This window comes from Sorghum bicolor, chromosome 1, assembly GCF_000003195.3.
Source record: "Sorghum bicolor cultivar BTx623 chromosome 1, Sorghum_bicolor_NCBIv3, whole genome shotgun sequence".
Taxonomy (NCBI): domain Eukaryota; kingdom Viridiplantae; phylum Streptophyta; class Magnoliopsida; order Poales; family Poaceae; genus Sorghum; species Sorghum bicolor.
In genome coordinates, this window is record NC_012870.2 from 31,346,188 (window position 1) to 31,370,692 (window position 24,505).

At 43.9% G+C, this 24,505-nt stretch overlaps 2 protein-coding genes and 1 long non-coding RNA gene across 3 annotated transcripts; all 3 read left to right on the forward strand.

Annotated features, from left to right (window-relative positions):
• On the forward strand, positions 1,753 to 2,628 carry LOC110431826. The gene is made up of 4 exons (XM_021451484.1): positions 1,753 to 1,871; positions 1,999 to 2,031; positions 2,153 to 2,345; positions 2,431 to 2,628. Exons 2-4 carry the CDS (start codon positions 2,000 to 2,002, stop codon positions 2,626 to 2,628), a joined length of 423 nt encoding a protein of 140 aa, XP_021307159.1. The 5' UTR covers positions 1,753 to 1,871; position 1,999.
• On the forward strand, positions 21,099 to 22,877 carry LOC8067867. Its single transcript, XM_021451494.1, has 3 exons — positions 21,099 to 21,945; positions 22,083 to 22,358; positions 22,771 to 22,877. The coding sequence occupies exons 1-3, from the start codon at positions 21,099 to 21,101 to the stop codon at positions 22,875 to 22,877; spliced, it is 1,230 nt and encodes a 409-aa protein (XP_021307169.1).
• Positions 23,137 to 23,653, forward strand: LOC110432458. The gene is made up of 2 exons (XR_002449902.1): positions 23,137 to 23,201; positions 23,348 to 23,653. It is a non-coding gene; the product is annotated as an uncharacterized LOC110432458 (long non-coding RNA).

A 24,505-nucleotide genomic window follows, 5' to 3' on the forward strand; every position in this document is an offset into this window, starting at 1 on the left:
GTTGCAGATCCACGTCGCACAGAGTCAGTCCTTAGCAGATTGTTCCCCGAGCTCCTGCCGACATGCATGCCAGTTTAATTTCCCTAATCACTCACTCAATCGAGTCGCGAATAGTAGTAACGATAGTAGCGTACTAGCTAGCTCGAGCTGGAATCATCACACGCACACAACCATCAGCGAACGAAACAAATTGTTGTTTTGTAGAGTTGTGGATTGAGTGGATGATGAAGGCGGTTTGTGGGGGCAGAGTTGCAGTAAATCTGAATCGTGAGCTAGGACAATATTTCAGGAGCTACAAGGGTCTCAGACAAGCTAGGCGATCCATTATCCCCCTTGTTGTTCATGTTGTAGATGGTTTATCAGCAATCTTGGATAAAGCTGTGGAAAGAGGTGTCCTAAGTGGCGTTACCCCTCATTTAGTTCATGATGGGCTCACTCACTTACAATATGCTGATGACACTATACTTTTCATTTAGAACACATATAGTAACATTGCAAACTTAAAGTTTCTGTTGTTCTGCTTTGAGGAAGTCTCAGGTATGAAAATCAATTACAGTAAGTCAGAGGTGTTCACATTGGGGATAGTGACGTGGAGACTGCAAGAATTTCTTATGCCTTTAATTGTAAAGTTGGTATGTTTTTAATGAAATATCTTGGCTTACCTACCAGCTATAAGAAATTATCCAACGAAGAGCTTAGGCCTTGTTTAGTTCGCAAAATTTTTGTTTTTGGTTACTGTAGCATTTCGTTTTTATTTAACAAACATTGTCCAATCACGGAGTAACTAGGCTCAAAGATTCATCTCACAAATTACAGGTAAACTGTGCAGTTAGTTTTTATTTTCGTCTATATTTAATGCTCCATGCATGCGACCAAAGATTCGATGTGACGGGAAATCTTGAAAATTTTTGCGAACTAAACAAGGCCTTAGTGAGTCTTCCGGAAAAGTTGAGAAAAGGTTAGAAACCTGGAAATGTAATCAGCTGTCCTATGGTGGAAGATCAATACTTATTAATTCCAGCCCCACTGGTATACCTATGAACACTATGAGTTTCTATTGGCTGCATGAAGGTACTCCAAAGAGGTTAGATTCTGTAAGAGGTAGATTTTTTTGGGAAGGGGTTCTTCCCTAGATTTACCGGCAGCTTCTCGGCCAGAAACTTTGCCCACGTCACTCCGAATTCTCCCGTCCATCCGATCTGCAGTTGAACGGTCTAGATCTCTTCAATTGGATTTTACCGGAAGCGGCTCCTCCTGATTCTCTTTAGCTTCCTTGACTTCTCTCGATTTCTCTCTAGCTTCTCAACTTCCGCTCCAAATCTGATCGACCAAATATAACAGCCAGCTTCTCCTTCTCCTTCTCGACTCTTCTCCTGCTCGACTCTTCTCATCCGTCCGCTCTCAGACTCTCTCTTTCTCTCTCTCTCTGGCTCTCCCAAGGTGGCATTGCAGCCCATCGCCGACGAAGGCCCTAGGCGCAGTGGCACGGGCCCAATTTTTTATAATTTGGTCCTTTTTTTGAAAAAAATTCACAATTGGACCCCTGGAAAACTTAAATGCAGAAATGGACCCAGGGGGTCGGCGCCATGCATCATGGCGCCGAGGTTTCACGTCTCGGCGCCATGGATCACGGCGCCGAGGTCCTGGCACTGCCTTCTCACGTGGATCTGACGTGGCAGGGAGCTCGGCGCCATAGATCACGACGCCGAGCTCCCTGCTACAAATCGGCCGACGCCCTTCGCTACCCTTGGACACAGTTCATATTTTCATCTCCCCTCTCGGCTCTTTCTCTCCAAAAACCGAGCACGAATTTGGATTCAATATTTGGACCATCAAAAGTTTGATTTGTTCCATAGATCTTGAAGAGCCAGGTATACTCTTTGACATATTAGTTTTTGACTCATTGATTTGACCTATATTACACGTATGTTGTAGACTTAGATAAACCATTTATAGTTTTTTGAATGGATGATTAATATTTTTCTTATGCAATCGTAGAATGCCACGTCGTGGAAAAAGTAGCAAACCAAGGTAACCTTTCGACATGTTTCGATAAATTTAATTCCTTATTATTTATCATTTGGTAAATTGTAGTTTTCGGTTCAATCGTTATTTGCTATGACTTCTTAGAATTGAATTATTTGAACTGTAGCTATGGCCGGACGACCGGTAGTCCGTACATCCACAAGCCGCTTCCTAGCGGTGTTCCAGTACCTATGTGCTTTTGTGGTGATCCTTGCAAGGTAGAAATTTCGGAAGACGAGGAAACCTATCGGCAGAGGTATTGGATGTGTTCGAATTTTGCCTGGGAGCCTACGCCAAAACAACGCCGCAGTAACTTTATTGTAAGTTATTTTTTCTATTGTGCACTTATTAATTTGTGTCCTACGAAGCATGATTTTAATTTTTGAACAAATATATTTGTTGCAGACCCCTCCACCATTGTGTGATTTTGAGCAGTGGATCGACACTGAGGTTAAGGAGTCCGACAAGCGGCTTCTACAAGGCCTAAAGGAGTGGGATGCAGAGCGTGCAGAGATATTAGAGAAGAGACGTAGAGAGGAGGCTCAAAAGAGGGAGCACAAGGAAGAGGAGGAAAGAAGACGTGTTGCTGCGGCTCGGGATTAGAGGGAAAAGAAGCTTGAGCGTGTGCGCCGAGCGAAGGCAGCGATTGATGAGAATCCAGATGCCCAGAGGAAGGGAAAGTGGCCTCGTTGCACTCAGTAGTTACATTACCTTCTTGTTCTTTGTTTGGTTCATGGACAATATTGTTTTGTGTTGGACTTTTCAATTTGTTGTTATGTAATGCACTTTAGCACTTTTAATTTGGTTTCATTATTAGTAGACAATATTTTTATTTGAGTATTGCATAGGCAATGAAATGAGGATAATTAGTTGAAATAGAAGTTAACGAACTAGTATATTGCATAACTAGTAGCACACATCACATTGAATGGCATGTCAAAACATGCACCAAACCAGGGTGCAGAGGTCCGAGACTAAACCTAACATGCCTTAGGTAATTCAAGCTATTAACAAGCACAGGGAATGGCATGTGAGAACATATACCACACAAAGGTACATAGTTCTTTCGACTAACCCTAACATGCCTTAGGTGATTAAACCAAACAACAAACATATGGATGTGGCCTGTGAATTAGTTCAGTTCTACCTAGTAGTGTGGCCACATAGCAAACTGTGTTGCCCCTTCTCCATAGTATCCTCCCGTTGTTGGTGGTGGTGGTGGGGGTGGTGGTGAAGGAGGGCCCTTGTTCTTGTGATTAGGGCATGTGCAGTATGGATCATTGCATATTGTGTTTTGGGAGCCAGTAGCATTGCTGTTGTCGTCCTCTTCGTCGTCCTTGTAACCACAGCTAACTTCCGTTTCTAAATCAAAGATACGGTCCTGCAGGTAGTAGATGTACTCTGCATGGGGATGAATAGGTCTAGGATCGATCCATCTGGTGAAGCCACAGTTCTCTTTTGACAAGAATGACTGCAATAAGTATTTAGCTTTAGCACAAGAGAGTATCTTATTGAAGGTTGAATTAGTAATATGACTTACCCATGCTCGTGGACATTTGAAGAAACGACGCCCTCCATCTATCCCCTCTGTGTACATCTGCACCAAACAATCCTCACCATGCATACATTTTGGCCACTCTTCTTTTCGGTCATCATATGCCCTCAGTGGTGCCTCTTTAGTAAAATCATGTTTGCTCTCAAGGGGGAACCTATCATAAATTGCTTCCTCAAAGTCTTTAGGACCAAGAGGACCCTCCCAAAGAAAGGGATTACCCTTCATCGCCGCCTTTCCCTTTCCCTTCCCTCTAGACGACCCTCCAGACATTTTTACTTGAACTGAACAATCTCAAGTGAGTAGCAACGCTCTCACCACTGCGTATATATATAGGAACCCAATAGTTGGTAGCCGTTGTAGTATATAATAAATGCACCTGAAAAGCCTAGATTCTATTACTGAAAAGCCTAGTTGAAAACTGAAAAGTCTATTTGGATTGTCATCTGAAAAGGCTAGATTCGTTCACTGTTTCGGATGTGATGATTCAATGAAAAGCCATATTGGTTCACTGTTTCTGAAAAGCCTACACTGCGAAAACCAATAGGAATGGACCACAGAATATGTGCACTACATTGAATAATTCATGGAAAAAATTTGCAAGAGTTTCCCCTATTTTTGGTACATCCACAGTTATAAATAGACATCACAGTACAATACAAACATTGATTCATCCTAATATCACAACACAAGCACATACGCCATCAGGAATGATAGTTCAGATAGTCCACAGAGACCATACAGTCCCATATAGTACAAATAGTCCACAAAGTTCACAGTGTCGATACATGCAAAATAACAGAAGTTATGCCATCAATTCTAAGCTGCAATATAGTGAGAACAAGGAGAGTGGTACTGTCTTGGTCTCCCACATCCACATGAAAAATAAGTCAGGACAACAATATAACTCCTTGATGGTCGGATCTCACCATCTGACGTTGTACCACCCCTTTCAGTGACCTGGTACTTGCCAGTGGCATGGTCAAAACACTCTATGTCATGTGTTCTAGCCCTTTCCTTTGCCTTGTCAAGGTGCTTCTTAGCTCTAGGTGCCCATTTCATATTATTACTCTGTAATTGCAATGCTTGAGCATGTCTATCGTTGAACCAGGCCACTAGTCTATAAAAGGTAAAAGATACAATGGCATTGACTGGCATGGCACGTATACCCTTGAGCACACTATTAAATGACTCTGCCATGTTGCTAGTCTGAAACTCGTACCTCCATCCACCATTATCATGGGCTCTTGTCCATTTATCAGGTTCCCTCATCAAACCTAGCAGCCACTGCCTACCTTCTGCATTTGTTGCGGTTTTTAACTGCTCCAACTTCTCCTCAAAAAACGGCACCTCAAGCATTCGAGCAACCTCCTCGAATAGAGGAAAGTTGTCCTTCGTACCATCTTTCCGAAGTAAATTCTCTGCAAGGTGTCTAGTACACCAACGATGGTGCAAAGGTGCATAACCAGGAATCTGCTCCTGTACGGCACTGAGTATGCCCTGGTGCCTATCAGATATGACACCAACCTCCCTATGTGGGCCAATGACATGTATCCGAACAAGGCGCATGAACCAACCCCAGCTGTCTTTGTTCTCTCTCTCCACCAAAGCAAAAGCCAAAGGAACCAATGCGTTGTCAGCGTCACAGGAAATGGCTACCAAAAGAGTGCCCATGTACTTGCCAAGCAGAAAAGTACCATCAATTGATAACACTGGACGGCAGTGCCTAAAGGCCTGGACACACTGTGGAAAACACCAGAATGCACGAAAGAATATCTGCCTCCCATTCCTCCATTCATTAGGCTTCGGAATGTACTCGTAATGCATGCCTGGATTAGCTGCTTTCATTGCATTGAACATTGCTGGCAGCTGCTCGTACCCCTCCTCCCAGTCCCCATATATCATCTTCCAGGCCCTTTGCTTTGCCCTCCATGCTTTGCCATACTTTATGTCATATTTAAATATCTTCTGAGCCATGTCCATAATTGTTCTGACCTTCAAGTTGGGCTGACCCTTTAAAGTTGTGCATAACGTACTAGCAATAAGTGTAGAGGTCAACTGTCGATGCTTCTGTTGAAGGTCAGTCTGGGCACAAGTGTGTGGACCTACAATTTTTGTGATCTTAAACTTCCCGGTGGCCTTCTGTTTACGAGCACAGACCCTCCAGTTGCAATCTGACATCTCACACACAACCGTGTAGCGGCGCTCAACATGGGAGTGCATCACCTTGAAGGGTCTTTTACGTATTACAGAATATTGTTGTAACCACCTTCTTAAGCTGGGCAAGTCATTAAAGATCATGCCCTTCTGTATTTGCACACTGTCACTAGGCTCAGGAGCCTCCAGCAGCTCATCATCTCTTCCCTCTGCATAAGCATTTTGAGAATGACTGAGGTCACTAAACTCGTGAACTAGTGGATCACGATCAGGATAAAAACGTCTGATAAGCTCCATTTCTTGTTCACTTAAAGGTGCAACTGGGCGGTCATCATCAGAATCAACAGCTCTAGCTGTGCCATAGGGCTCCTCATCATCCTCAATATTAACATCCAAACTATTAGATGCTATAAAAACTGCGTCAACATTCAATGTTGGAGGCACAGGATGACAACAATCATTACTTGGATTGTCACCTACAACAAAACCACAAATATGGATACAATTGAGACAAATAAATCGAACGAAGGAGGGCTAACAAAATGAATAATGCAACTACGCCACTTACATGGAATTGTCTGGGTCATAGGGGTCTGTAGGCAGCCAACCTCATTGGGACCGGATTGAGCATCAAGAACGACAACCACATCTTCCACACCCACATCCTGAATGGGTATCACAGAAGCTGAGGGTGCCGGATTGTTCACTAGAGGGCCAATGGGTGGTTGCCAATTAAGAGGAGAATCCACTAGAGGACCTGGCTCCTTGGACAAGTTGCGCACAACCAAATCCAAACATTTAAACTCACTCTTCATGACAGTTTTGACATATTTGTCCCATTGAACCTCGGATACAATTGGAACCAACCGCCTAAAAATTGTCCCTGACCCGCCATGGTGAATGACCCCCTCAACTAAGATTTCTTCTTCATTCGAATTACATTTAAGCTGATCACGAGCACTACCCATCAATTCAGAAAACAAGGGCCGCTCATCGAACATCAAAGGGACCGTTTCCATTCCAACAAAATCAACATTGCCAAACTGATCTTTCTCCACACTTCCTCCATGATATAAGGTTACTAAATTGTCCATCTAATTGATATACAAAACAACCATATTACTAGGCATATAACTAATACAACTACAACTATAGTACACATACGAATTATTATGTATATGTATATCTATTTTAATAATAATCTACCTACCCAACTATATAACTATATTATCTAATTTAATAATAACTACCTACCCAACTATATAACTATATTACCGAACTACATTTATTACATATAGTACCTAGCTAAATTAACTAAATTAACACCAAAACTATAATTAAGTACAAAAATGCTAGATGAATCACCAAACTAAACTTGTTCCCGGATAAAACTAATAACTAACTAAATTAGAATTTAATAATACCTAACTAAAATTAAATTCACAAACAACCTAAATTACAAAACGAATAACAACTACAAACTACAAATTTAAAAATTACCTAGCAGCAAATGTCCCAGGGAGGCAACGCTGCCTGCCCACCCCCGCGGCAGGGGAACCGCGCCGCCCCGACCCACCACCCAGGCCCAGGCCGGCCACGGGCCACCACACCGGGAAGGGTGCCCGGCCGGCGGCGCGCCCTGAGGCGCGGACAGCGCGTGGGCCCGGGACGAGAGCGCGGACAGCAGCGCGTCGGGCGCGGGCAGCGCGTGGGCGCGGACAGCAGCGCGTCGGGGGAGCAGCGCGTCGGAGCCGAGGGAGCAGCGGAGCAGCGCGTGGGCCCGGCCGGGAATCGCGCGGCGCGACGGGAAGCAGGGGAAGGAGAGGCACGGGCGGCGCGACGGCGAGCAGGGCGAGGCAGCGTCGGGGAGCAGGGAGGAAGAAGGGAAAGGAGGAAGAGAGAAAGGAAATCGCGAGCCACGGCTGGTTTTGGATTCAAAAGGTCGGCGCCGTGATCTGTGGCGCCGAGCTCGGCGCCGAGATCTGCGGCGCCGAGGTATTTTTTTTTTTGCCACGTTTTGCCACGCGAGCGGCCACGCAGACGCTACGCTGGGCACGGCCAGGGACCTCGGCGCCGTGATCCATGGCGCCGAGACGTGAAACCTCGGCGCCATGATGCATGGCGCCGACTCCTGGGTCCATTTCTGCATTTAAGTTTTCCAGGGGTCTAATTGTGAATTTTTTTTAAAAAAAGGACCAAATTGTAAAAAATTGGGTGGCACGGGATGGGCCGACGAAGGCCCTAGGCGCAGTGCCACGGGATGGGCGCCCTCCCCTCGACGCGGTGGTGCAGCGCCGGCACGCCGGGGTTGCGGCGATCGTGCCCCCTGGCGGCGGCGCGGGGCGAGCGCCATCCCCCGCGACGGGAACACCGCCGTCGCTCCTCCGTGAGGTCGCCGCCTCCAGGTTGCACGACCTCCTCTCCATGACGCAAGCTGCCATGTCGTCCTAGGCAGACGGACCCCTGCGTGACGACGACGACGACCTAGGGTTTCGGCCATTCTTCGCCGGCGGCCGCGGCTCCGGTGAACTGCTGGTACCTCGCCCCCTCCTACTCCTTTCGATCTCTATCCCCATGTCTCCATCCATTCGTTTTGTTACAGCAGGAACACATATATGTATGTTTCATTTGCAAAAGCTGCAATTTTTTTTCTCCAAATCTGCGTTTCGGTTATGATTAGCATAGCTTAAATCTTTACAGAATGGCGTGCTGCGGCTTCAGCTTCCCCGGCCACGGTAGGGGTTTTACCGGTGGCTACACGGCCTCTGGGACATCGACAACATGATAGGCCAGGAGGTTCTTGGAGTTTGACTCAGGTAGATATGCCTCCATTTGTTTTACAATGAATTGATGAATGATTTATGATAGGCCAGGGGGTTCTAGGAGTTTGGCTCAGGCAGATATGCCTCCATTTGTTTTACAATGAGTTGATGAATGATTTATGTGACTTCTTTTATATGTTCTGCTTAATTTATATGACTATGTATCATGTGTGCACAGGTATATAGTGCTTTTTGCCTGCAACAGAAAGTTATGTATGCTGTTTTTTGAGAGCCATGAATTTTTAAGAGCTAATCTTGCCTGCAATGGAAAACTATGTATACTATAGTTAATACTTCATGATGCCTGGTCATATTAAATAGAATATAAACCTTCTCTTCTTTCAAGTTGATTTTTCTACCTATACCTCTTATTGGACTTTACATGTTTTCTTTATGAATAGGCAAGCGCTTTTGGTACATATAACAATGATGATTCTACTCTTTAAGGTCAGCTTTATCCCTAACCCTTCTCCCCTTTGAATTATGTTCAATAGCAATGCTACTTTTCTTTACCTCATGCTTATTACGTTACATTGCTAGCCTTTTTAGAACATAAAATGGAGATCACAATGAGGTCATTGCAACCTGCCTACTGTTGTCTACCAATGTAAAAAAAGACCTACAAGAGGTAATAGTTCTCGTAGTGTATTCCCTCTATATCTCCGTGCTTCTTTATTTTTTGACGCCATTAGTACGCTATAGTTTTGTCCATGATTTCAAATTATCATGTTTGGCCTTACTTGATACCTTATGCTCCGTTGTTGAATCTATGTTGACCTATGCTCAAGTTGCCTGTGCTTGCCGCCTCACTACACCAAGAAATATGCTAAGTTCTAGGTTCACACTAAGGAAAAAATCCATTATATATAACATCGTTGTCAATTATTTTTATTACAGGTAAATAGGTTCATTCGTAATCCTGCAACTGCAGCTAGGCATGTATTCCGTGAGAAGCAGGGAAAGATCAATGAATCTTATAAGAAGCTGCAGAATGGATGGCTGAACAGTGGGGACAAAAGACCCTTCTGTTAAGTTTGCTAAGGTAAGGGGTAAGATTAGTTGGTTCGATCTTTTAAAACCAATTTTTCTGATAGCCTACTACTTTTCCTTTTTTTATATCATTTTACCCTCGTCCCATTGAAATATAATGTTCTCGGCCAGAAACTTTGCCCACGTCAAGCACAAGGTGATTAATTTATATGTTGGAAACTTGCCTTATGCCCCATTTGTAGCAACGAATGTTCCTTTCCAGTGCGTAATCTACATACTAGGTTCAGAAAATTCAGTCTCATGTGACCTAGCAGTGGGACTTTCCCTACTGTTTTCTTGGTTCACTGAAAGGTGTGTATGGAGAAAACTGTGTGAGGAACATCAAGCACAAGACGATTAATTTATATGTTGGAAACTTGCCTTATGCCCCATTGTAGCAAGGAATGTTCCTTTCCAGTGGGACTTCCCCTACTGTTTTCCTGGTTCAACAAAAAAAACTTTCAATTCCATATATTGATGTGTGTTACTTTATGTTACTAGAATAAAATATTGGTCTGCTTTGTGAGATTTTAAAAAATAATGTTGTAAATTTGCAATAGTCCGCCCATTAGCTATGCCTATGTATAAGCCACAGTGCTTCAAATGGAATTAGGTTGGTCATTTGATCATTTTTGTTAACCACAAATAGAAGTACGACTACTAGGCTAAAAAATTGATACAGTTTGCTGAAGATATCTCAGAGTGTAACTACTTCCGTTTACTCACCCAACTGTTACCTATCTTATAGTTTGGTCTACAAAATTTGCGATCGTAGATATAAGTTGGTTGTTCATTTACCATCTTGTTCCTTTGCCTCAAGGCCAGCTACTCTGTATATGCCAGGTATCCCATTATTCTGTGTTTTTTATCTCCATGCTCCTTTGTTATTATTGTCATGTGCACAGCTCCTAAACCCTATCAATTTCCCTTCTATTATTGTGTTTAGGTGCATTCAATCAGATAGCAAGCAAAAGGTGAAAAAGACTGGACAGGTGAACAACTTTCCTTTGAAATGCTTTATTCTTAGTTCATATCCAGTTTGGTTTACCTATACGTCACACATGAATTCTTGTAAATTTTATATATTTCTTGCATATAGGATTAGTTCTATTAACTGAACTATTTCTCCATTAGATAGAACCCCCTCCTAATTAGATGGTTTCAAACTAAAACATTATTTGGACAGTATACAATACTAATACTTTTGTATGCAGATTCTTCTTTTTTTATCTCCATGTCAAGAGTACGTTGCCAAATCAGGCTGCATTCCTTTGGTACACTTTCTCTCTATTTGTAATGTTAGTCATGGCAATATGTGTGTGCAGTACTTTCAGACACTGACAATGTTAGTTGCCATTGTTAGAACTACTTTTCATTTAGAGTTACTTACTCCCTTCATCCTGTCCTGCTTACATCTTTTTTAAAAACTATTGATTTATCCTCTACATCTTGAAAATACATGGCATGTGTTAACCTCTACACTTCAGCTGGACATCACTGTCACTCCATGTCCCTCTTCTTCGAACCTCCTAGGCTCACCTTAGTTTGGCCATGTGCTTCTCTTTTTCAAATGATTTTCCTGATTCGTCTTCTCAGTTAAGATGCCACGGGTTTCCTAAATTGTTTCCCCTTTTGTACGTACTCACTTTCACAGGACCTACGCATGCTAATATGGTATGGGTCACACTTGCGTACTACTATGTGATAAACTCCCTTCTTTTTCACTCATCTCAAGTTGCCAACTCCCATCAATTTTGGCAGAAAAAAATGACATGTGTACTTCTTATTTTGATTTCTTCTCCAGAATCTTACCCATATAGCTCTTTTTGTCTTATCTTTATTGATGAATAGTGGTGGCACCGTAACAAAAATATTGTATTCGAGGATCTTATTGATCGATGCCTTAGCCACAAGATTTACTTAGTTCTTTCGCCAAAATATTCTTTGCTTGGATGATTGGCAAGGCGTTGATGCTCGACGAAATCATAAAGCTAGGTGCAATTGCTGCAATGATAGGTCGAGGTAAGCAGCACATCCCAGTTCAAACTATCCGATGCACCTAACTAAAATTCGATTTTTCCAAATTCTTATTGATTTCACTGCTTTCTGGTCCAGTTTCTCTTCATGAAGCTTGCAAGACCCCACTTGGCTTCAGCAACCTGCGTACCCTCCTATAAAAAGATGGAAGTTTAAACTTTCCCTGTGTTTTGCCCTGTGATGGACAAGTTGACCAAATTAGTAGATTACTCAGATGTTCCAAACCTGTGGCCCTTCGACAAGCTTAGTCCAGTCGTTCGTTCCAAACGTCTTCGACAACCAACCTACCAATGCCCAGTATGCTTTTCAGAACTTGAAGGTAAACCAACTAATGCTTGAGCAGCTCATTTTGGTTATCCATTTAGTTAGCTTACTAAATAATCAAATCATTGGGAATCTTAACATAGCTTTGGTTTATATTTTTTTTTTATTTTTCAGCAAAGAAGCTACTACAAGAAGAATCTCCAGAGCATTAATAGCTTCCTGAGCAGAAGCGATGTCCACGTCGCCTAAAATATTCTTGTCCGTTCGATCTCACCATCCAACGCCCTAGATTGATCCGAGCGGCTTCTACCCGGAGCGGCTTCTCTTGCTTCTCGTGCGCTTCTTCGGCTGTTCTGGCTTCACATCAGAATCCAGACTACCAAATATATATCTCAGCTTCTGCTTCTCCTTACTAAAAAAACACAGCTCTCCCATCCTGTCCTCTCCCTCCGCTTCCTCCCTCATCCTTCCGACGTGATGGACGCCGACGACGGCGAGCGGCGCGCCGCGGCCGCCCTCCTCCTCCTCCTCCATCTCCTCCTCATCCTCCTCCTCCTCCTCCTCCTCCTCCTGCGCCTCCTCTCTCCCCTTCCCTTCCATGCCGGCGGCGGGCGCCACGCAGCGGCGCAGCCTGCAGGCAGCGCGATGGCGCCAGTGGTGCCCGCTGGCTCCTTCCCTCTCCTCCATCCTACTTGCGGTCTCCTCGATGCCTCCTCACCCCAGGGCGCCTGCGCTCCTCCCGTTAGCGAAACCCCAGGTAACCTTCCCTGTACATTGATGATTAGTTGTTTCGTTCATGTTATCCACTGAGGCTTGGACCTTGTGCAATGATGATCCTTTTAAGATTGAGTCAATAGAATGATTTATTGGATGTTGTATTAGTGACCAGACGCAACATCAGAGTTATTTTTTACTTTCAATTACTAGGCTACACCTATACATCGGCTTGTTATGTACATAATCTTGTTTAATTTAATACAGTATTGTTTTTCATCCAGCTGTTTATTCTTTCGTATTGTGGGATCATGACAGCTCTAAATTTTCTGCCTCAGATTTTAGGTGAATGAGTTAGTTTTGGAAAATTTGTTCCGAATTGTAAAAACATTAAGATGTACTTTTTAGGGGTAAAATTTTGGACCTTGTACTATTCTATTACGATAGGCTTGCCTATGCCCCTAGAGGTCTAATTAACTTTTATTGGACTTGGTTCTAGCTGCTTGCTTAGTCTACAGAACTTCGGCTCCTATAATATTTAACGCACATAGGAAGCCCCCCTGCAGGTCTAATTATCTTCTATTGGACTCAGTTCTACCTGCTTGGTCAGTTTGGAGAACTTAGGCTCCTAATATTTAACACACATAGGAACTCCAGTGATGCACCAAAATTCAGCTTTAAAGGCTCCTATAATATTTAACACACATAGGAACTCCAGTGATGCACCAAAATTCAGCTTTAGAGGCTCCTATAATAATTAACACACATAGGAACTCCAGTGATGCACCAAAATTCAGTTTTAAACTTTGGTATATTTTAAATCATCGTGTATAAGCTGAAATTCAAATGTTCTTAGAAAATGGCATAGCATTATTTGAAAAGAGAAACAAGGGCAGTTCTTTTCTGTTATGAACGAGGTGGATATTTGGGAGATAACTAGGCCTTATGCTTTGCCAAGAGCTTTGGGATAACTGGGCCTTATGCTTTGCCAAGAGCTTGAGAGATTGAGGGAGACTAGAATTGTTTCTTAATAATTCATTGCTTGCTTTCCATTGTGCCCCATGGGCTGAATATAAAAAGGTACATAGGACTAACACCTCTTGTGCCTAGACAATATGGTACTATTCCTATAGACAAATAACTAAGAGAGACACTAATTAACACTAATGGGCTTAAGGACCAACTAGGACACTTGCGCCCTACGACGCCCCTCTTTATGCCCATGACATCTCCCCCGCCCTTGGAGACCCAGCTCGTCCTCGAGCTGGAGAGCTGAAGCGAAATAGGGTTAAGCCTTTACATCTCGGCTTCCCCTTTTTATTGAAGACTAAAATACAAGGATATCCACCTGGATCCCATGGAAAGAGCGCCTCTGCTGGCTTCATGTAGGCTGAAGGGTGGAGTGTGAAGCAGCTGGCTCTTATGCTGAAAGTGTCTAGCACCACGGCAGGCACAAGGATGAATGAGATAGCCTTTGATGCCTGATGCTGGATGCCTGATGCGAGGTCGCTGCACTGGAAACGCCCATACTTGGACCCCCACTGCAATTGGAGCCGCAGGCCGTATCGGCGAGTCCGAGTGGATGAACACGTACGACAACGTCGAGCTGAGGAGCATGTGTATCTGCCGCACCATGCGACGGACAAGCATTGCGCGCACTGCTGCCTGGAGGCGCACTGTTGCTTGCTCCTTCGATGCTTTTGTGGCACGAAGAGCCTGCGCTCGGCGATGTGCCAGGAGTCCCCGTGCTGCTGCCTGGAGGCGTACAACCGCCCGGCGTTCACGGTCCTTCTTCGCGTTGATCAACTCCTTGATGCGATCCAGCTGCGTGAATATATCAGCAAAGATGCGGGAAGTGTCGTTGGCAGTAGGGGACACATGGTGGAGCAGGTCGGGGCACGGGGGCGATGTGAAGCGCAGGTGCAGGAGCTCGGTGAAGCGATGCCACGCCGGGGTGCCTTCAGCGTGCTGGACTTGTAGGAACCAAACCCGGGCGTCATCTTCCAAATTACGGGAAACCAGCCATACCTTTTCTTCCTCCATGATGCGCTCTCGGTGGAAGTAGGAGTCGCACTGGTTGACGAAGGCCACAGGATCAGATTTCCCCGCAAATTTAGGGAAATCCATCGAGGCAAAGCGTGGCAGCGGCGGTGTGTTGTGGCGGATCTAGATCGATGATTGCGGCGGCGGCGGATGGTGGTGATAGGGCTGCGGCGCGGTGGCTGTGGTGATGGGGGTGCGGCGGCGGCTGGTGGCGTTGCTGTGGCGGCGCGGCACGATGGATGAGGTAGGCGACACGACGATCTGGATCGGTATCTTTTTTTTTTGGAAACGGCCGATGGAGGATCGGAACTGCTGGAGGATTCGCCTGATGGAGGATCGGAGGTGCTGGAGGATCCGGCTAATGGAGGAGGATCGCTGGATTCTCTCTGATACCAGATGTTATGAACGAGGTGGATATTTGGGAGATAACTAGGCCTTATGCTTTGCCAAGAGCTTGAGAGATTGAGGGAGACTAGAATTGTTTCTTAATAATTCATTGCTTGCTTTCCATTGTGCCCCATGGGCTGAATATAAAAAGGTACATAGGACTAACACCTCTTGTGCCTAGACAATATGGTACTATTCCTATAGACAAATAACTAAGAGAGACACTAATTAACACTAATGGGCTTAAGGCCCAACTAGGACACTTGCGCCCTACGCCGCCCCTCTTATGCCCATGACATTTTCGGTGTTATTTTTTTTGAAAGGACACGACTTTCACCCTTTTCAGAGATCTTTCTTATGCCTTCGTTCTCAACTTTGTTCAATCACCTAGATAATGGAAAAGGTTACCTCTGCATAGAAAGAGAGGAGTGTGGGTCAAGGAATAGTGGTTGCTTGTTGTTTTGATGCTGCTCTGCTCTTTTGATTGTTTCAGGAAAGAAATCAAGATATTGCCTAGCTGTTATTAGACCGTGGACATACAGGTGTCATTAGTTTTCGTTTAGATTCTACTCTGCTCATTGGATCTTTTGTTGGTATCCAGTTCAAATCAACCGAAAAAGGATGCGACAGAGTACCAGCCTGGAATAGATTTCAAACTGCTGATTTTTACCACCTTTATTCCTCCTGTTTACTCTTTTCATTGCCTGTCACTATATTGAAAACTGAGAGGCCTAAATGCAATGTCAATCCATAGTTTCTTAACTATGCTAATACAATCATTCTGCTTAATGGTTTCTTACATGCATCAAACAAGAAAAATGCAGCCACTAGGTTCAGAACTCTTTTTTTGATACTTGCTATATGTGCTTACATGATATATCTATTACAAGACTTGCGCCAAAAAAAGACTTATCACAGGCAATTGAGATTCATTTATGTAAATATAGAAGTCTTGGAGAATAGTACAAAAACAGATGGCCTTGGTAAATGATCGAAGGCAAGGAAATAATCTTGCATTTTCTTGTGGTAAATCACAATACTCACTGCTTGCCAAGCAAAGAACAGGCACTGCCTTTTGGTTTACCTTGCTCCACTGCAATAAAACATTTATCTATGACATTTATTGGTTATTGGCGTTATTTTTGCAGGAAAGAAGGTATTTTTGATAAAGACCATTTGTTGGCCTGCTGCCTTTCAGATCCATGTATAGCTCTCCAAAGGTGGCTGATGTGAGTATCTATCTAGCATAGGTACATACATACAATTTTCAGCATTATTCTTACTGCTATTTCTGTTGTATATAGACTGCTACAGCTCCAAATATTTGCCACCATATTTTCTAGAGTACATAAGACTGTCTTTGATTTGTTCACTATAAACTGAAATGTGGCGAAAAAATCAGCCCTGACATTTTATAGTTCACAGTTTCACACCGATTTGATTCTTGCCTTCTTCCATTTATGATTCAACTTTCCTCAGCCCACATGGTGCAGTAAACAAGGAAAAAAATAACACATACCTAATCATGTTTTCAATACTAGGGTCCACCCATTTTTTTACAATATCCACTATGTAGGGTTGACAAGAACCCTGCTCAGGTAAAACAATTCATCCGGTGCCCTGGCCTACACCTTCGCCCTTTTGTCTTGTTGCCTACACATTCTACAGTGCAAAGCTTAAATCTTAGTAAGGTCATGGATTTTCATATGGCTACTTTTTCCCCAGTAGAGAATAAACGCCAACGAGTTTACATGCCACCTTATATTGATGATGGTGCTACATAAGATTGGCTAGATTGAAACAAGTTGTCCTCATCGGTCAATCTAGCCCCTTTTATCTATACATTGACCATTCAGATTACAAATTTGGTGAAAGAAAAATGCTTAATCATTCGTTAACTACGTCTCTTCAATTTCAGGCTCCGGAATCGCTTATTCACTAGGCAGGCGCAGAACAATCTTTGCAGATACAACTGAGTCATAATCCTTTGATGGCAGTACAACACTGCTTTTAAAAGAGTGTTTATGCAGTTTATCCCTAAATTGGTTTTCAAATGAGTAAGAAAACTATTTTGTTCATATATTTTCTTGTGTGCCTATTAACTCAGCTTTTTTGTCGTTACTTACAGCCCCTAACTTAATTGAGCTATTGGCATTACCAAAAATTGGGAAGGTCAAATGCTAATGTCCTTGAGTTTGGCACCATAGCGCTTTCGGAAATTCTGAGAAACAGAGGTAAGTTTTAAAAATATTCGATTGGGAATATCTACTGTCTTGGTTCTATTAATGTTGCTATTATCTACAATATATGGTCTGAATATTCACCAACAAACTAAAATTCTTTTTGTGAGATCTATAGAATAGAATGAAAGCAAATTTGGTTAAAAAGGCTGTTTTTGTTATAACGCTCCTATGAGTTATGCCCATATCTTGATGCACACTGAAGGCAAAGAGATAGAGAATAATGGTGATATTTGTAGTTAGTAACAGAACTCCACTCATGAGACTATGAATCTAAAACTAGAGTATCCTAAATGCTACAATGCCATGCTGCATAAATCGAACAGCTTTTGCTACAAGCTTTTAACGTCAAATTGTTGGATTACTTAGGTATAAAAATGATATCAGTGGTATCTCAAAACCTTATTTATGAAATTATCTTCTTCTTTCTCATGTTCTTCAGGCATGGGAAATATTTTCCTCAAGGACTCTTACATTTCTGTGACTATTTAGTTTTTTCGCATGTGAATAATGTCATGCCACCATTTACACCAAAGTTGTTGCTGGATGAGTGTATATTTGAATGCAGAGAGTTGACAGCTTGTGATGGTTGCCACGCATGAATGCCCTTGCTCACCTATTATGTCCTTTGTCTTAGATTCCGTAATATCATCATGTTACCTATTGCTGCCACTATTATCTTGTACCTTGGATTCTTAGAAATGACAACAGTATTTTATGCCCCCCCCCCCCCCCCCCCCAAGAAAAGGTGGTAGCTCTCTGCAGAAAGAATGTGATTCAGTTTTCGTAGATCCCGCTTTTATCTTAATCGTACCTCTTGTTGATAATAAATGATATTGTGATTTATTGGACTCTTCTAACCTATTATTTTATTATTACATTGCCTGGAACTTCAAGATGACGAATTTAAAAGAGTAAAAGAGGCAGGATGATTTGCTCCATAATACCCATGGAACACTGGCATGTATGGATCTAAAGGTTATCAACAAGATATGGGCTATGATGATGCAGAATCCGACATCTGGTTGCTGGCTACCTCCCTTTTGCATCGCTTCTTGAATAGTTCATTGGTATTTTCAGTACATGAAAGTTTTTGGCATACATATCATATGTTCATACCATTTTGATAGATGAATAAATGCGGTCCTTTCTAAAATTTATTGGGAATCCTAAGGGATCTTCAACTGCATCTTAGTGTTACCTTGAGCCATATGCAACTCCTGTAAATACGTTACGTGTGCCATTTTTGATGTGAACAATATATATAGTGTATGCATACATCAATGTAGTTTACCAGTCTTATAAATATCTATCGGTCATGCTACCTTGCCAATCTACATTACCAACGTCTCGCTGATGTGGATCATACATGTATGCAACCTCACTGTGCTCCTTTCTCTCGCGCGCGAGGGCGCGGGCCCTCCACTAGTTGGTAACATAAAGAAGTATCATATGGTGAAATGGGAGGCCCTGGCTACCCTAAAAGATTTTGGTGGTTTGGGTTTTGCAGATACGAGAGCTATGAATACAACTCTCCTGGGAAAAGTGGTGCTATAAACTTGATAGACACAATGATAGTATGGCATTGCAAGTTCTAACAAGGGTGTGTTTGGTTGGGCTGTGACTTTTGGAAAAGCTACTGTGAGCTTTGAGCTTTTGAAAAGCTGCTGTGGGATGTGGGCTTTGAGAAATCCATTTGTCATTTGGTTGGTCACTTGTGGCTTTTGGAAAAAAACTGAACGGATCCCAAAAGTCAGTGAAAGCAGGGGGTGAGGTGCTTTTGGATTTGTACTACGAGAAAAGCTGCTTTTGGGCAAAAGCACTTGTGGCTTTTGGGCCCTTTGGTTGGCTTTTGGCTTTTACAAAAGCAAAAGCAGGTTCAAAAGCCCAACCAAAGGGACCCCAAATATGTGAAAGGTCAAAGTATATGTCAAAGCAAAATTAGAGGTGGCTCACAATTTTGGCAAGGGATTATGCACGCCAGGGAATGGTTTGAGAGAGGAACAAGATGGATGGTGCAATGGAAGAAGAATTCGGTTTTGGCAAGATGTGTGGCTAGACAACTGCCCTTTAAAGATCAGGTTCCCGAGACTATACAAGATCACGAGGTAGCAAACCTGGTCAGTAGCAGAGATGTTTGTGGTAGATTGGGAGCTTGACTGCAGAAGAAATTTGGGTCAGGAGGAATGCTCTGATTTAATTGATTTGCAGGAAGCATTAGAGGTGATATAGATTACAAGGATGATAGCTTAATCTGGGCTCTAGAATCTTGAGGCAGATTTTCAAGCAAGTCTCCGTATAGACTTATGGTGAATCCTAGAGAAGTGGATGTAAGAATGAGATATCTTTGGGAAATTAAGCTTTCGCTGAAGATCAAAGTTTTCCTTTGGATGTTATGGCATGACAGGGTGCAGATTGGAGAATAACTAAAGAAGAGGAAAAGCAAACACTCGAGCTTTGCAAATACTATGGGCGACTAAAAACCAGGGATCACCTCTTCTTTAACTGTAGTATAACCTAGATTATTTGGGTTTGGGTGCGGGTTAGCCTAAGATGGAATAGGAGGCCTACCTCGATGACTAACTTCCAAGATATGCTTAATGCTGGAGAGATTGAGAGATCTAAGATCGTTAACTTCTTTGTGATAGCTAGTGTTCGTGGGCTGTGTGGAAGTCTAGGAATGACTAGGTGTTTAACAACAAACTTATCAAAACTCCCAAAGCTCTTGCTTACAAAGTCTTGGCTCTGTTGAAACCAATGTTTTTAAGGAGTCGCTTTGGCGTCGCTTTAGCGTCGCCTAATCGCCAAGGCGCTCTAGGCAAGACGTTTTGGTAGACGACTCACCTCAGATTGGTATGGTGTCCACCTTACGAGCATGGCGTCCGGAAAACGTCGATTTGGCGTCCGATTCGTCCCAGATCGAGGAAGGCGGGCGCCATACGGGCGTGCTCTGTGCGGGGAGGCAGGAAACGTGGGACATCGCGGGAGAAAGGATGGGGAAAAGAGCAAACGCGCGGGAAAGGCAGTCGTGCGCGCAGAGACAGAGGGGGGGGGGGTGCGTGGGAGAATTAGGCGCGCTGGAGAGAAGAACGCGGGAGAAATCAGAGCAGACAGCAGAGAGAGGAGCGTTCAGGGAAGACAGACCTACCTGCTCGCTCGCGTTTTGCCCGCGCCACAGGGAGAAGCTGCTGCCGTCGAGTCTCTGCCTGAAGCAAAGGCTCCGCCTTCCGCTCCCCTCTTCCCAATCCGCGCGAGGAGCTGCCGTCGGCGGGTAGCTGTTTCCCGGCCTGCCTCCTCTGGTCATTCTCCTTCCGCGCGGGGAGCAGCCGCCGGCGGGTTGCTGTTTCCCTGCCACCTCTCTGGTCCTCCATCGCCTCCTCCAGTCTTCCCTCGAGCAGGACACCGAGCTGCCTCCTCCAGTGTTGCCTCGAGCAGGACACAGAGCCGCCTCCTCCAGTCTTCCCTCGAGCAGGACACAGGTAATTACTCTGCTTTGCTTGTCTGTATCCTCTTGTCTTGAGCAGAAATAGTAGGAATGCAGGATGCTACTCTGTTTTTTCTACTTGTCTGTATCCTTTTGTCTTGAGCAGAACAGCAGGATGCCGACTTGTTTATATTTTCTTTGCTTGGTGCTTGGTGCTTGGTGCTTAGTGCTCAGTGCTTACTGCTTAGTGCTTAGCCTCTTTTGGACAACAATATGTTTTTTATATTCCAATCTGAGCCCTATTTAACTATTTGTGTCCATTGTCCAGTTGTCCTTTAGTGCTCAGTGTTAATTAATAATTACTTTGCATTATCGTGTTTCACATAATCATTGAGTCTATCTAAATGGCAAGTCCACAGAGTGCAAATCCACAGAATGCAAGTCCACAGAGTATAGGTTCAGGTACTGCTGAATATGATCCAAGGACGGATCCGAAAAGGAAGGCCAAGTCTAATGATCCTGGGTGGAAGTATGGCTTCTGGCCAGAAATTGGCAACAAAGATTTGGTTGAGTGTATCCTTTGTGGAACACAAGTAAAGTCTGGAATCAAGAGATTGAAGGAGCATCTTGTAGGTGGATATGGAGATGCTGTCAAATGTGATAAGACAACAATAGAAATTGCTGCTGAAATGGAAGCAGCACTAGTTAAGGGAAGAAGAAGGAGAGCGCTAAACCTAGATGATGACGATGATGGTGTTCAAATGGTGGAAGTGGTACCAAGTGAGAACCAGGTTCAGGGACATCCAAGTTCAGGCACAACTGTGCAACATCCAAGTTCAGGGACAGCATCCAAAAGGAAGCAATCTGCTCTGAAATTTTCAACTTTACCACCTAGACCAAAAGAGAAGAAGTTAGTGATTACCATGCTTCGAAAAAAACCTGAAGAAGTGGTTGAGGAAAGACATTCTAAGAATGGACCTGCACAAAGCAGTGTGGAGGGAAGGATCAGGACCAAGGAAGAAAGAGATGAAGTCAATATGCATGTGGCCAATTTCTTCTATGAGAGTAGAATACCATTGAATGCTATCAATGCAAGGAGCTTTGAGATTATGTGTGAGGCCATTGGACAGTATGGACCTGGATATAAACCTCCTAGCTACCATGAGGTGAGGGTGCCATTGCTACGAAAGGCTGTGGAACAGACCAACAAACTAAAGGAGAAGCATGAGGCTGCTTGGAAGCAATATGGCTGTACACTCATGTCAGCTGGGTGGACAGATAGGCGAGCCGTCACCTCATTAATTTCCTAGTCAATAGTCCAGAGGGGACTTTCTTCTTGGAGTCCGTTGATGCATCAAGCAAAGTACATGATGCACCAATGTTGGCAGATTTACTACAGCAGAGAATTGATCTCATTGGAAGAGACAAGGTTGTTCAAGTGGTCACTGACAATGGTGCTAACTATAAGGCAGCTTGCAAGCTTCTTATGGAAAGAATTCCAACGCTGTTTTGGACTCCATGTGCTGCACATTGCTTGGACCTTATGCTAGAGGACATTGGCAAAATGAAGGTGTTCAGCAAGCCTATTGCACGTGCAAGACAAGTTACTACCTTTATTTATAGGCACGGGAGGCTTCTTGATGCAATGAGGGAGAAGACAGGAGGTAGAGATCTTGTTAGACCAGGAGTAACTCGTTTTGCTACTGCTTTCCTCACTTTGCGCAGCTTACACACTCATAGGGATGCTCTGAAATTCCTATTTGTAAGTGATGATTGGACTAAGTCCAAATTGGCAAAAACAGAAGCAGGAAAGAAAGTGCATGACACCATCCTTTCAACCGAATTTTGGAACTCAGTTGAGGACTGCCTGAGAGCTTCACAACCCCTTATTGTTTTGTTGAGGATAGTTGATGGTGATGAGAGGCCAGTGGTGATGCGACTAATATTAACATAACTTATGCTCGGAGGCAGTCTGCAATGGCTACTGCCCTAATTAGGAGGACTGATGAACTACAGGAGGCTGAAGACATGGAAGATGACAACTCTGGTGAAGAATATCTGGTGATGATGTGGAAGTTGATGACTATGGTGAAATTGAACCTATTGTTGCTGATGAAAGTGATCAAGCTACTAGTGGTGGTGCCAATTCAGATCCTTTTGTGATGGAGGATGACTTCTATTGACTTAATGGTGCTTGAGAGTGGTGAGAGTATTTGTGCCAGACTATTTGTGCACTAGTATTGTATTATTGTGGAATGTGCTCACTGAGCACTCCAGTCTATCTTATTTAGTGGACTATCTGTTGAACTACTTGTGTAATGGTTTTATTTGTGGCAGTGTGCTTATGTACTTCTTAATCTTCACCTGTCCCTCAACTAAATTCTATTTTTGCTGGTGCGATATTCCTATGAAATACCTAGGTACTAACATGAATTGTCTCTCCATTGCAGTGTGTTGTTGGATGCACATTTGGGACTATAGGCTGCAGAGGAGAAGACAACACCAAGGTATGACATGCTTCCAATTCTATAGTCTTACTACTGTTGGATGGCCGTAAGGCGTCGCCTCGCCTTACGCCTTACTCGCTTAAGTGTAAGGCGGTAGTCTGTCGCCACGCCTCGCTTTATCGCCTTAAAAACATTGGTTGAAACAGTGGAAGAAGATTCTCAAGACGAAGGACCAAGAGGTGATGGAGGACACTTTGCTGAAGCTACATGAGGGATTGCGAGCATGGTGATCAAAGCCTACCAAAGTGTTTGGTTTCTTCAGGCGGTGGCCGTGGCACACCCTTACCCTTTTTTCCCTTCAATTTAGCTCTTTTGTCGTTTGTTGCGTGTATTCTAGACAACCTTTATTCCTCAGACTTTCGCAGTTTTGTGTTGTTATTGTAAGCTAGAATCCCCAGCAAAATCTTTGCTTTCAATATAAGCAGGGCCAGAGTGTCTTTGGTCTAAAAAAATTAGGAACACCTTATATAGCCTAATAACAAAGTTGACTCTGCTTTGTTCAGTCAGCATTCTCCCCAAGTCTCACCCAACCTGCACGTGTTGAGGAACGAAACCGCTCAACCTTACACAATGGGTTCTTCAGCGGCGCAGCAGTCAATTTCAAGTCCGAAACACATGATGTGCATGTAGTACTTTCACACGACACAGGAAATTAACACAATCCCAAGTTCTAGAGGCAGTACTAGTACTAGTACTAGTACTAGTACCACTACCAGCATATAAAAACCATCACGCAACACAAACCTGTTGGCGTCTTGGTGTCGGTCATGATACACACCGGCCTGTTAGAATTTTCATGTGCGCCACATGCTGACTCTTCTTTTTTTTCGAGGGCGACAACATGCTCAAGCAATTCTGGTTTGCTGCTCATAGTGCTTTCATGCGACAAGTTAAGCGTGTGCCCGGAAGGCTTGCACATCGCGTGGTCGTGGCAGACTGCCATTGATGTTCTCTCCACCCGGTCCTGATCTAGATGTGGTGGCAAATGGACATTAACCTATGAGTATAACGAAAAATAGAAACCTGCGAACCTTCAATCCGGTGGTTGGGTGGTCAGCAATATAGATGGCCATCGGGCCGGGCCGTGCCATGCCGTGCCTGCCTCGGGCCATGTCGTGCCGTCGTGCCGGTCGGGGGTATGGCCTAAGGCACGGCCCGCGGGCCGTCGGGCCGGCCAGAAGGCACGGCGGGTGTTGACTCTTCTTAGCGTCACTACCTAGGATTGTCAGTCCTTGGCACAACACTAGAAATGCTTGTGTGACACCAGAAGTGGCAAACGGTTTTACCGCAAGCGGACGGTGGTC

Bases quoted from the DNA above. Each gene is read 5' to 3' on its own strand.
- LOC110431826 (XM_021451484.1), top strand. From the start codon at position 2,000: ATGCCACGTCGTGGAAAAAGTAGCAAACCAAG. The intron at 2,032-2,152 runs GTAACCTTTCGA...TTTGAACTGTAG, and splicing joins GGAAAAAGTAGCAAACCAAG to CTATGGCCGGACGACCGGTA. The intron at 2,346-2,430 runs GTAAGTTATTTT...TATTTGTTGCAG, and splicing joins AACGCCGCAGTAACTTTATT to ACCCCTCCACCATTGTGTGA.
- LOC8067867 (XM_021451494.1), top strand. From the start codon at position 21,099: ATGGCAAGTCCACAGAGTGCAAATCCACAGAATGCAAGTCCACAGAGT. The intron at 21,946-22,082 runs GTACACTCATGT...CAATGTTGGCAG, and splicing joins TGCTTGGAAGCAATATGGCT to ATTTACTACAGCAGAGAATT. The intron at 22,359-22,770 runs GTAGAGATCTTG...ATGATGTGGAAG, and splicing joins AATGAGGGAGAAGACAGGAG to TTGATGACTATGGTGAAATT.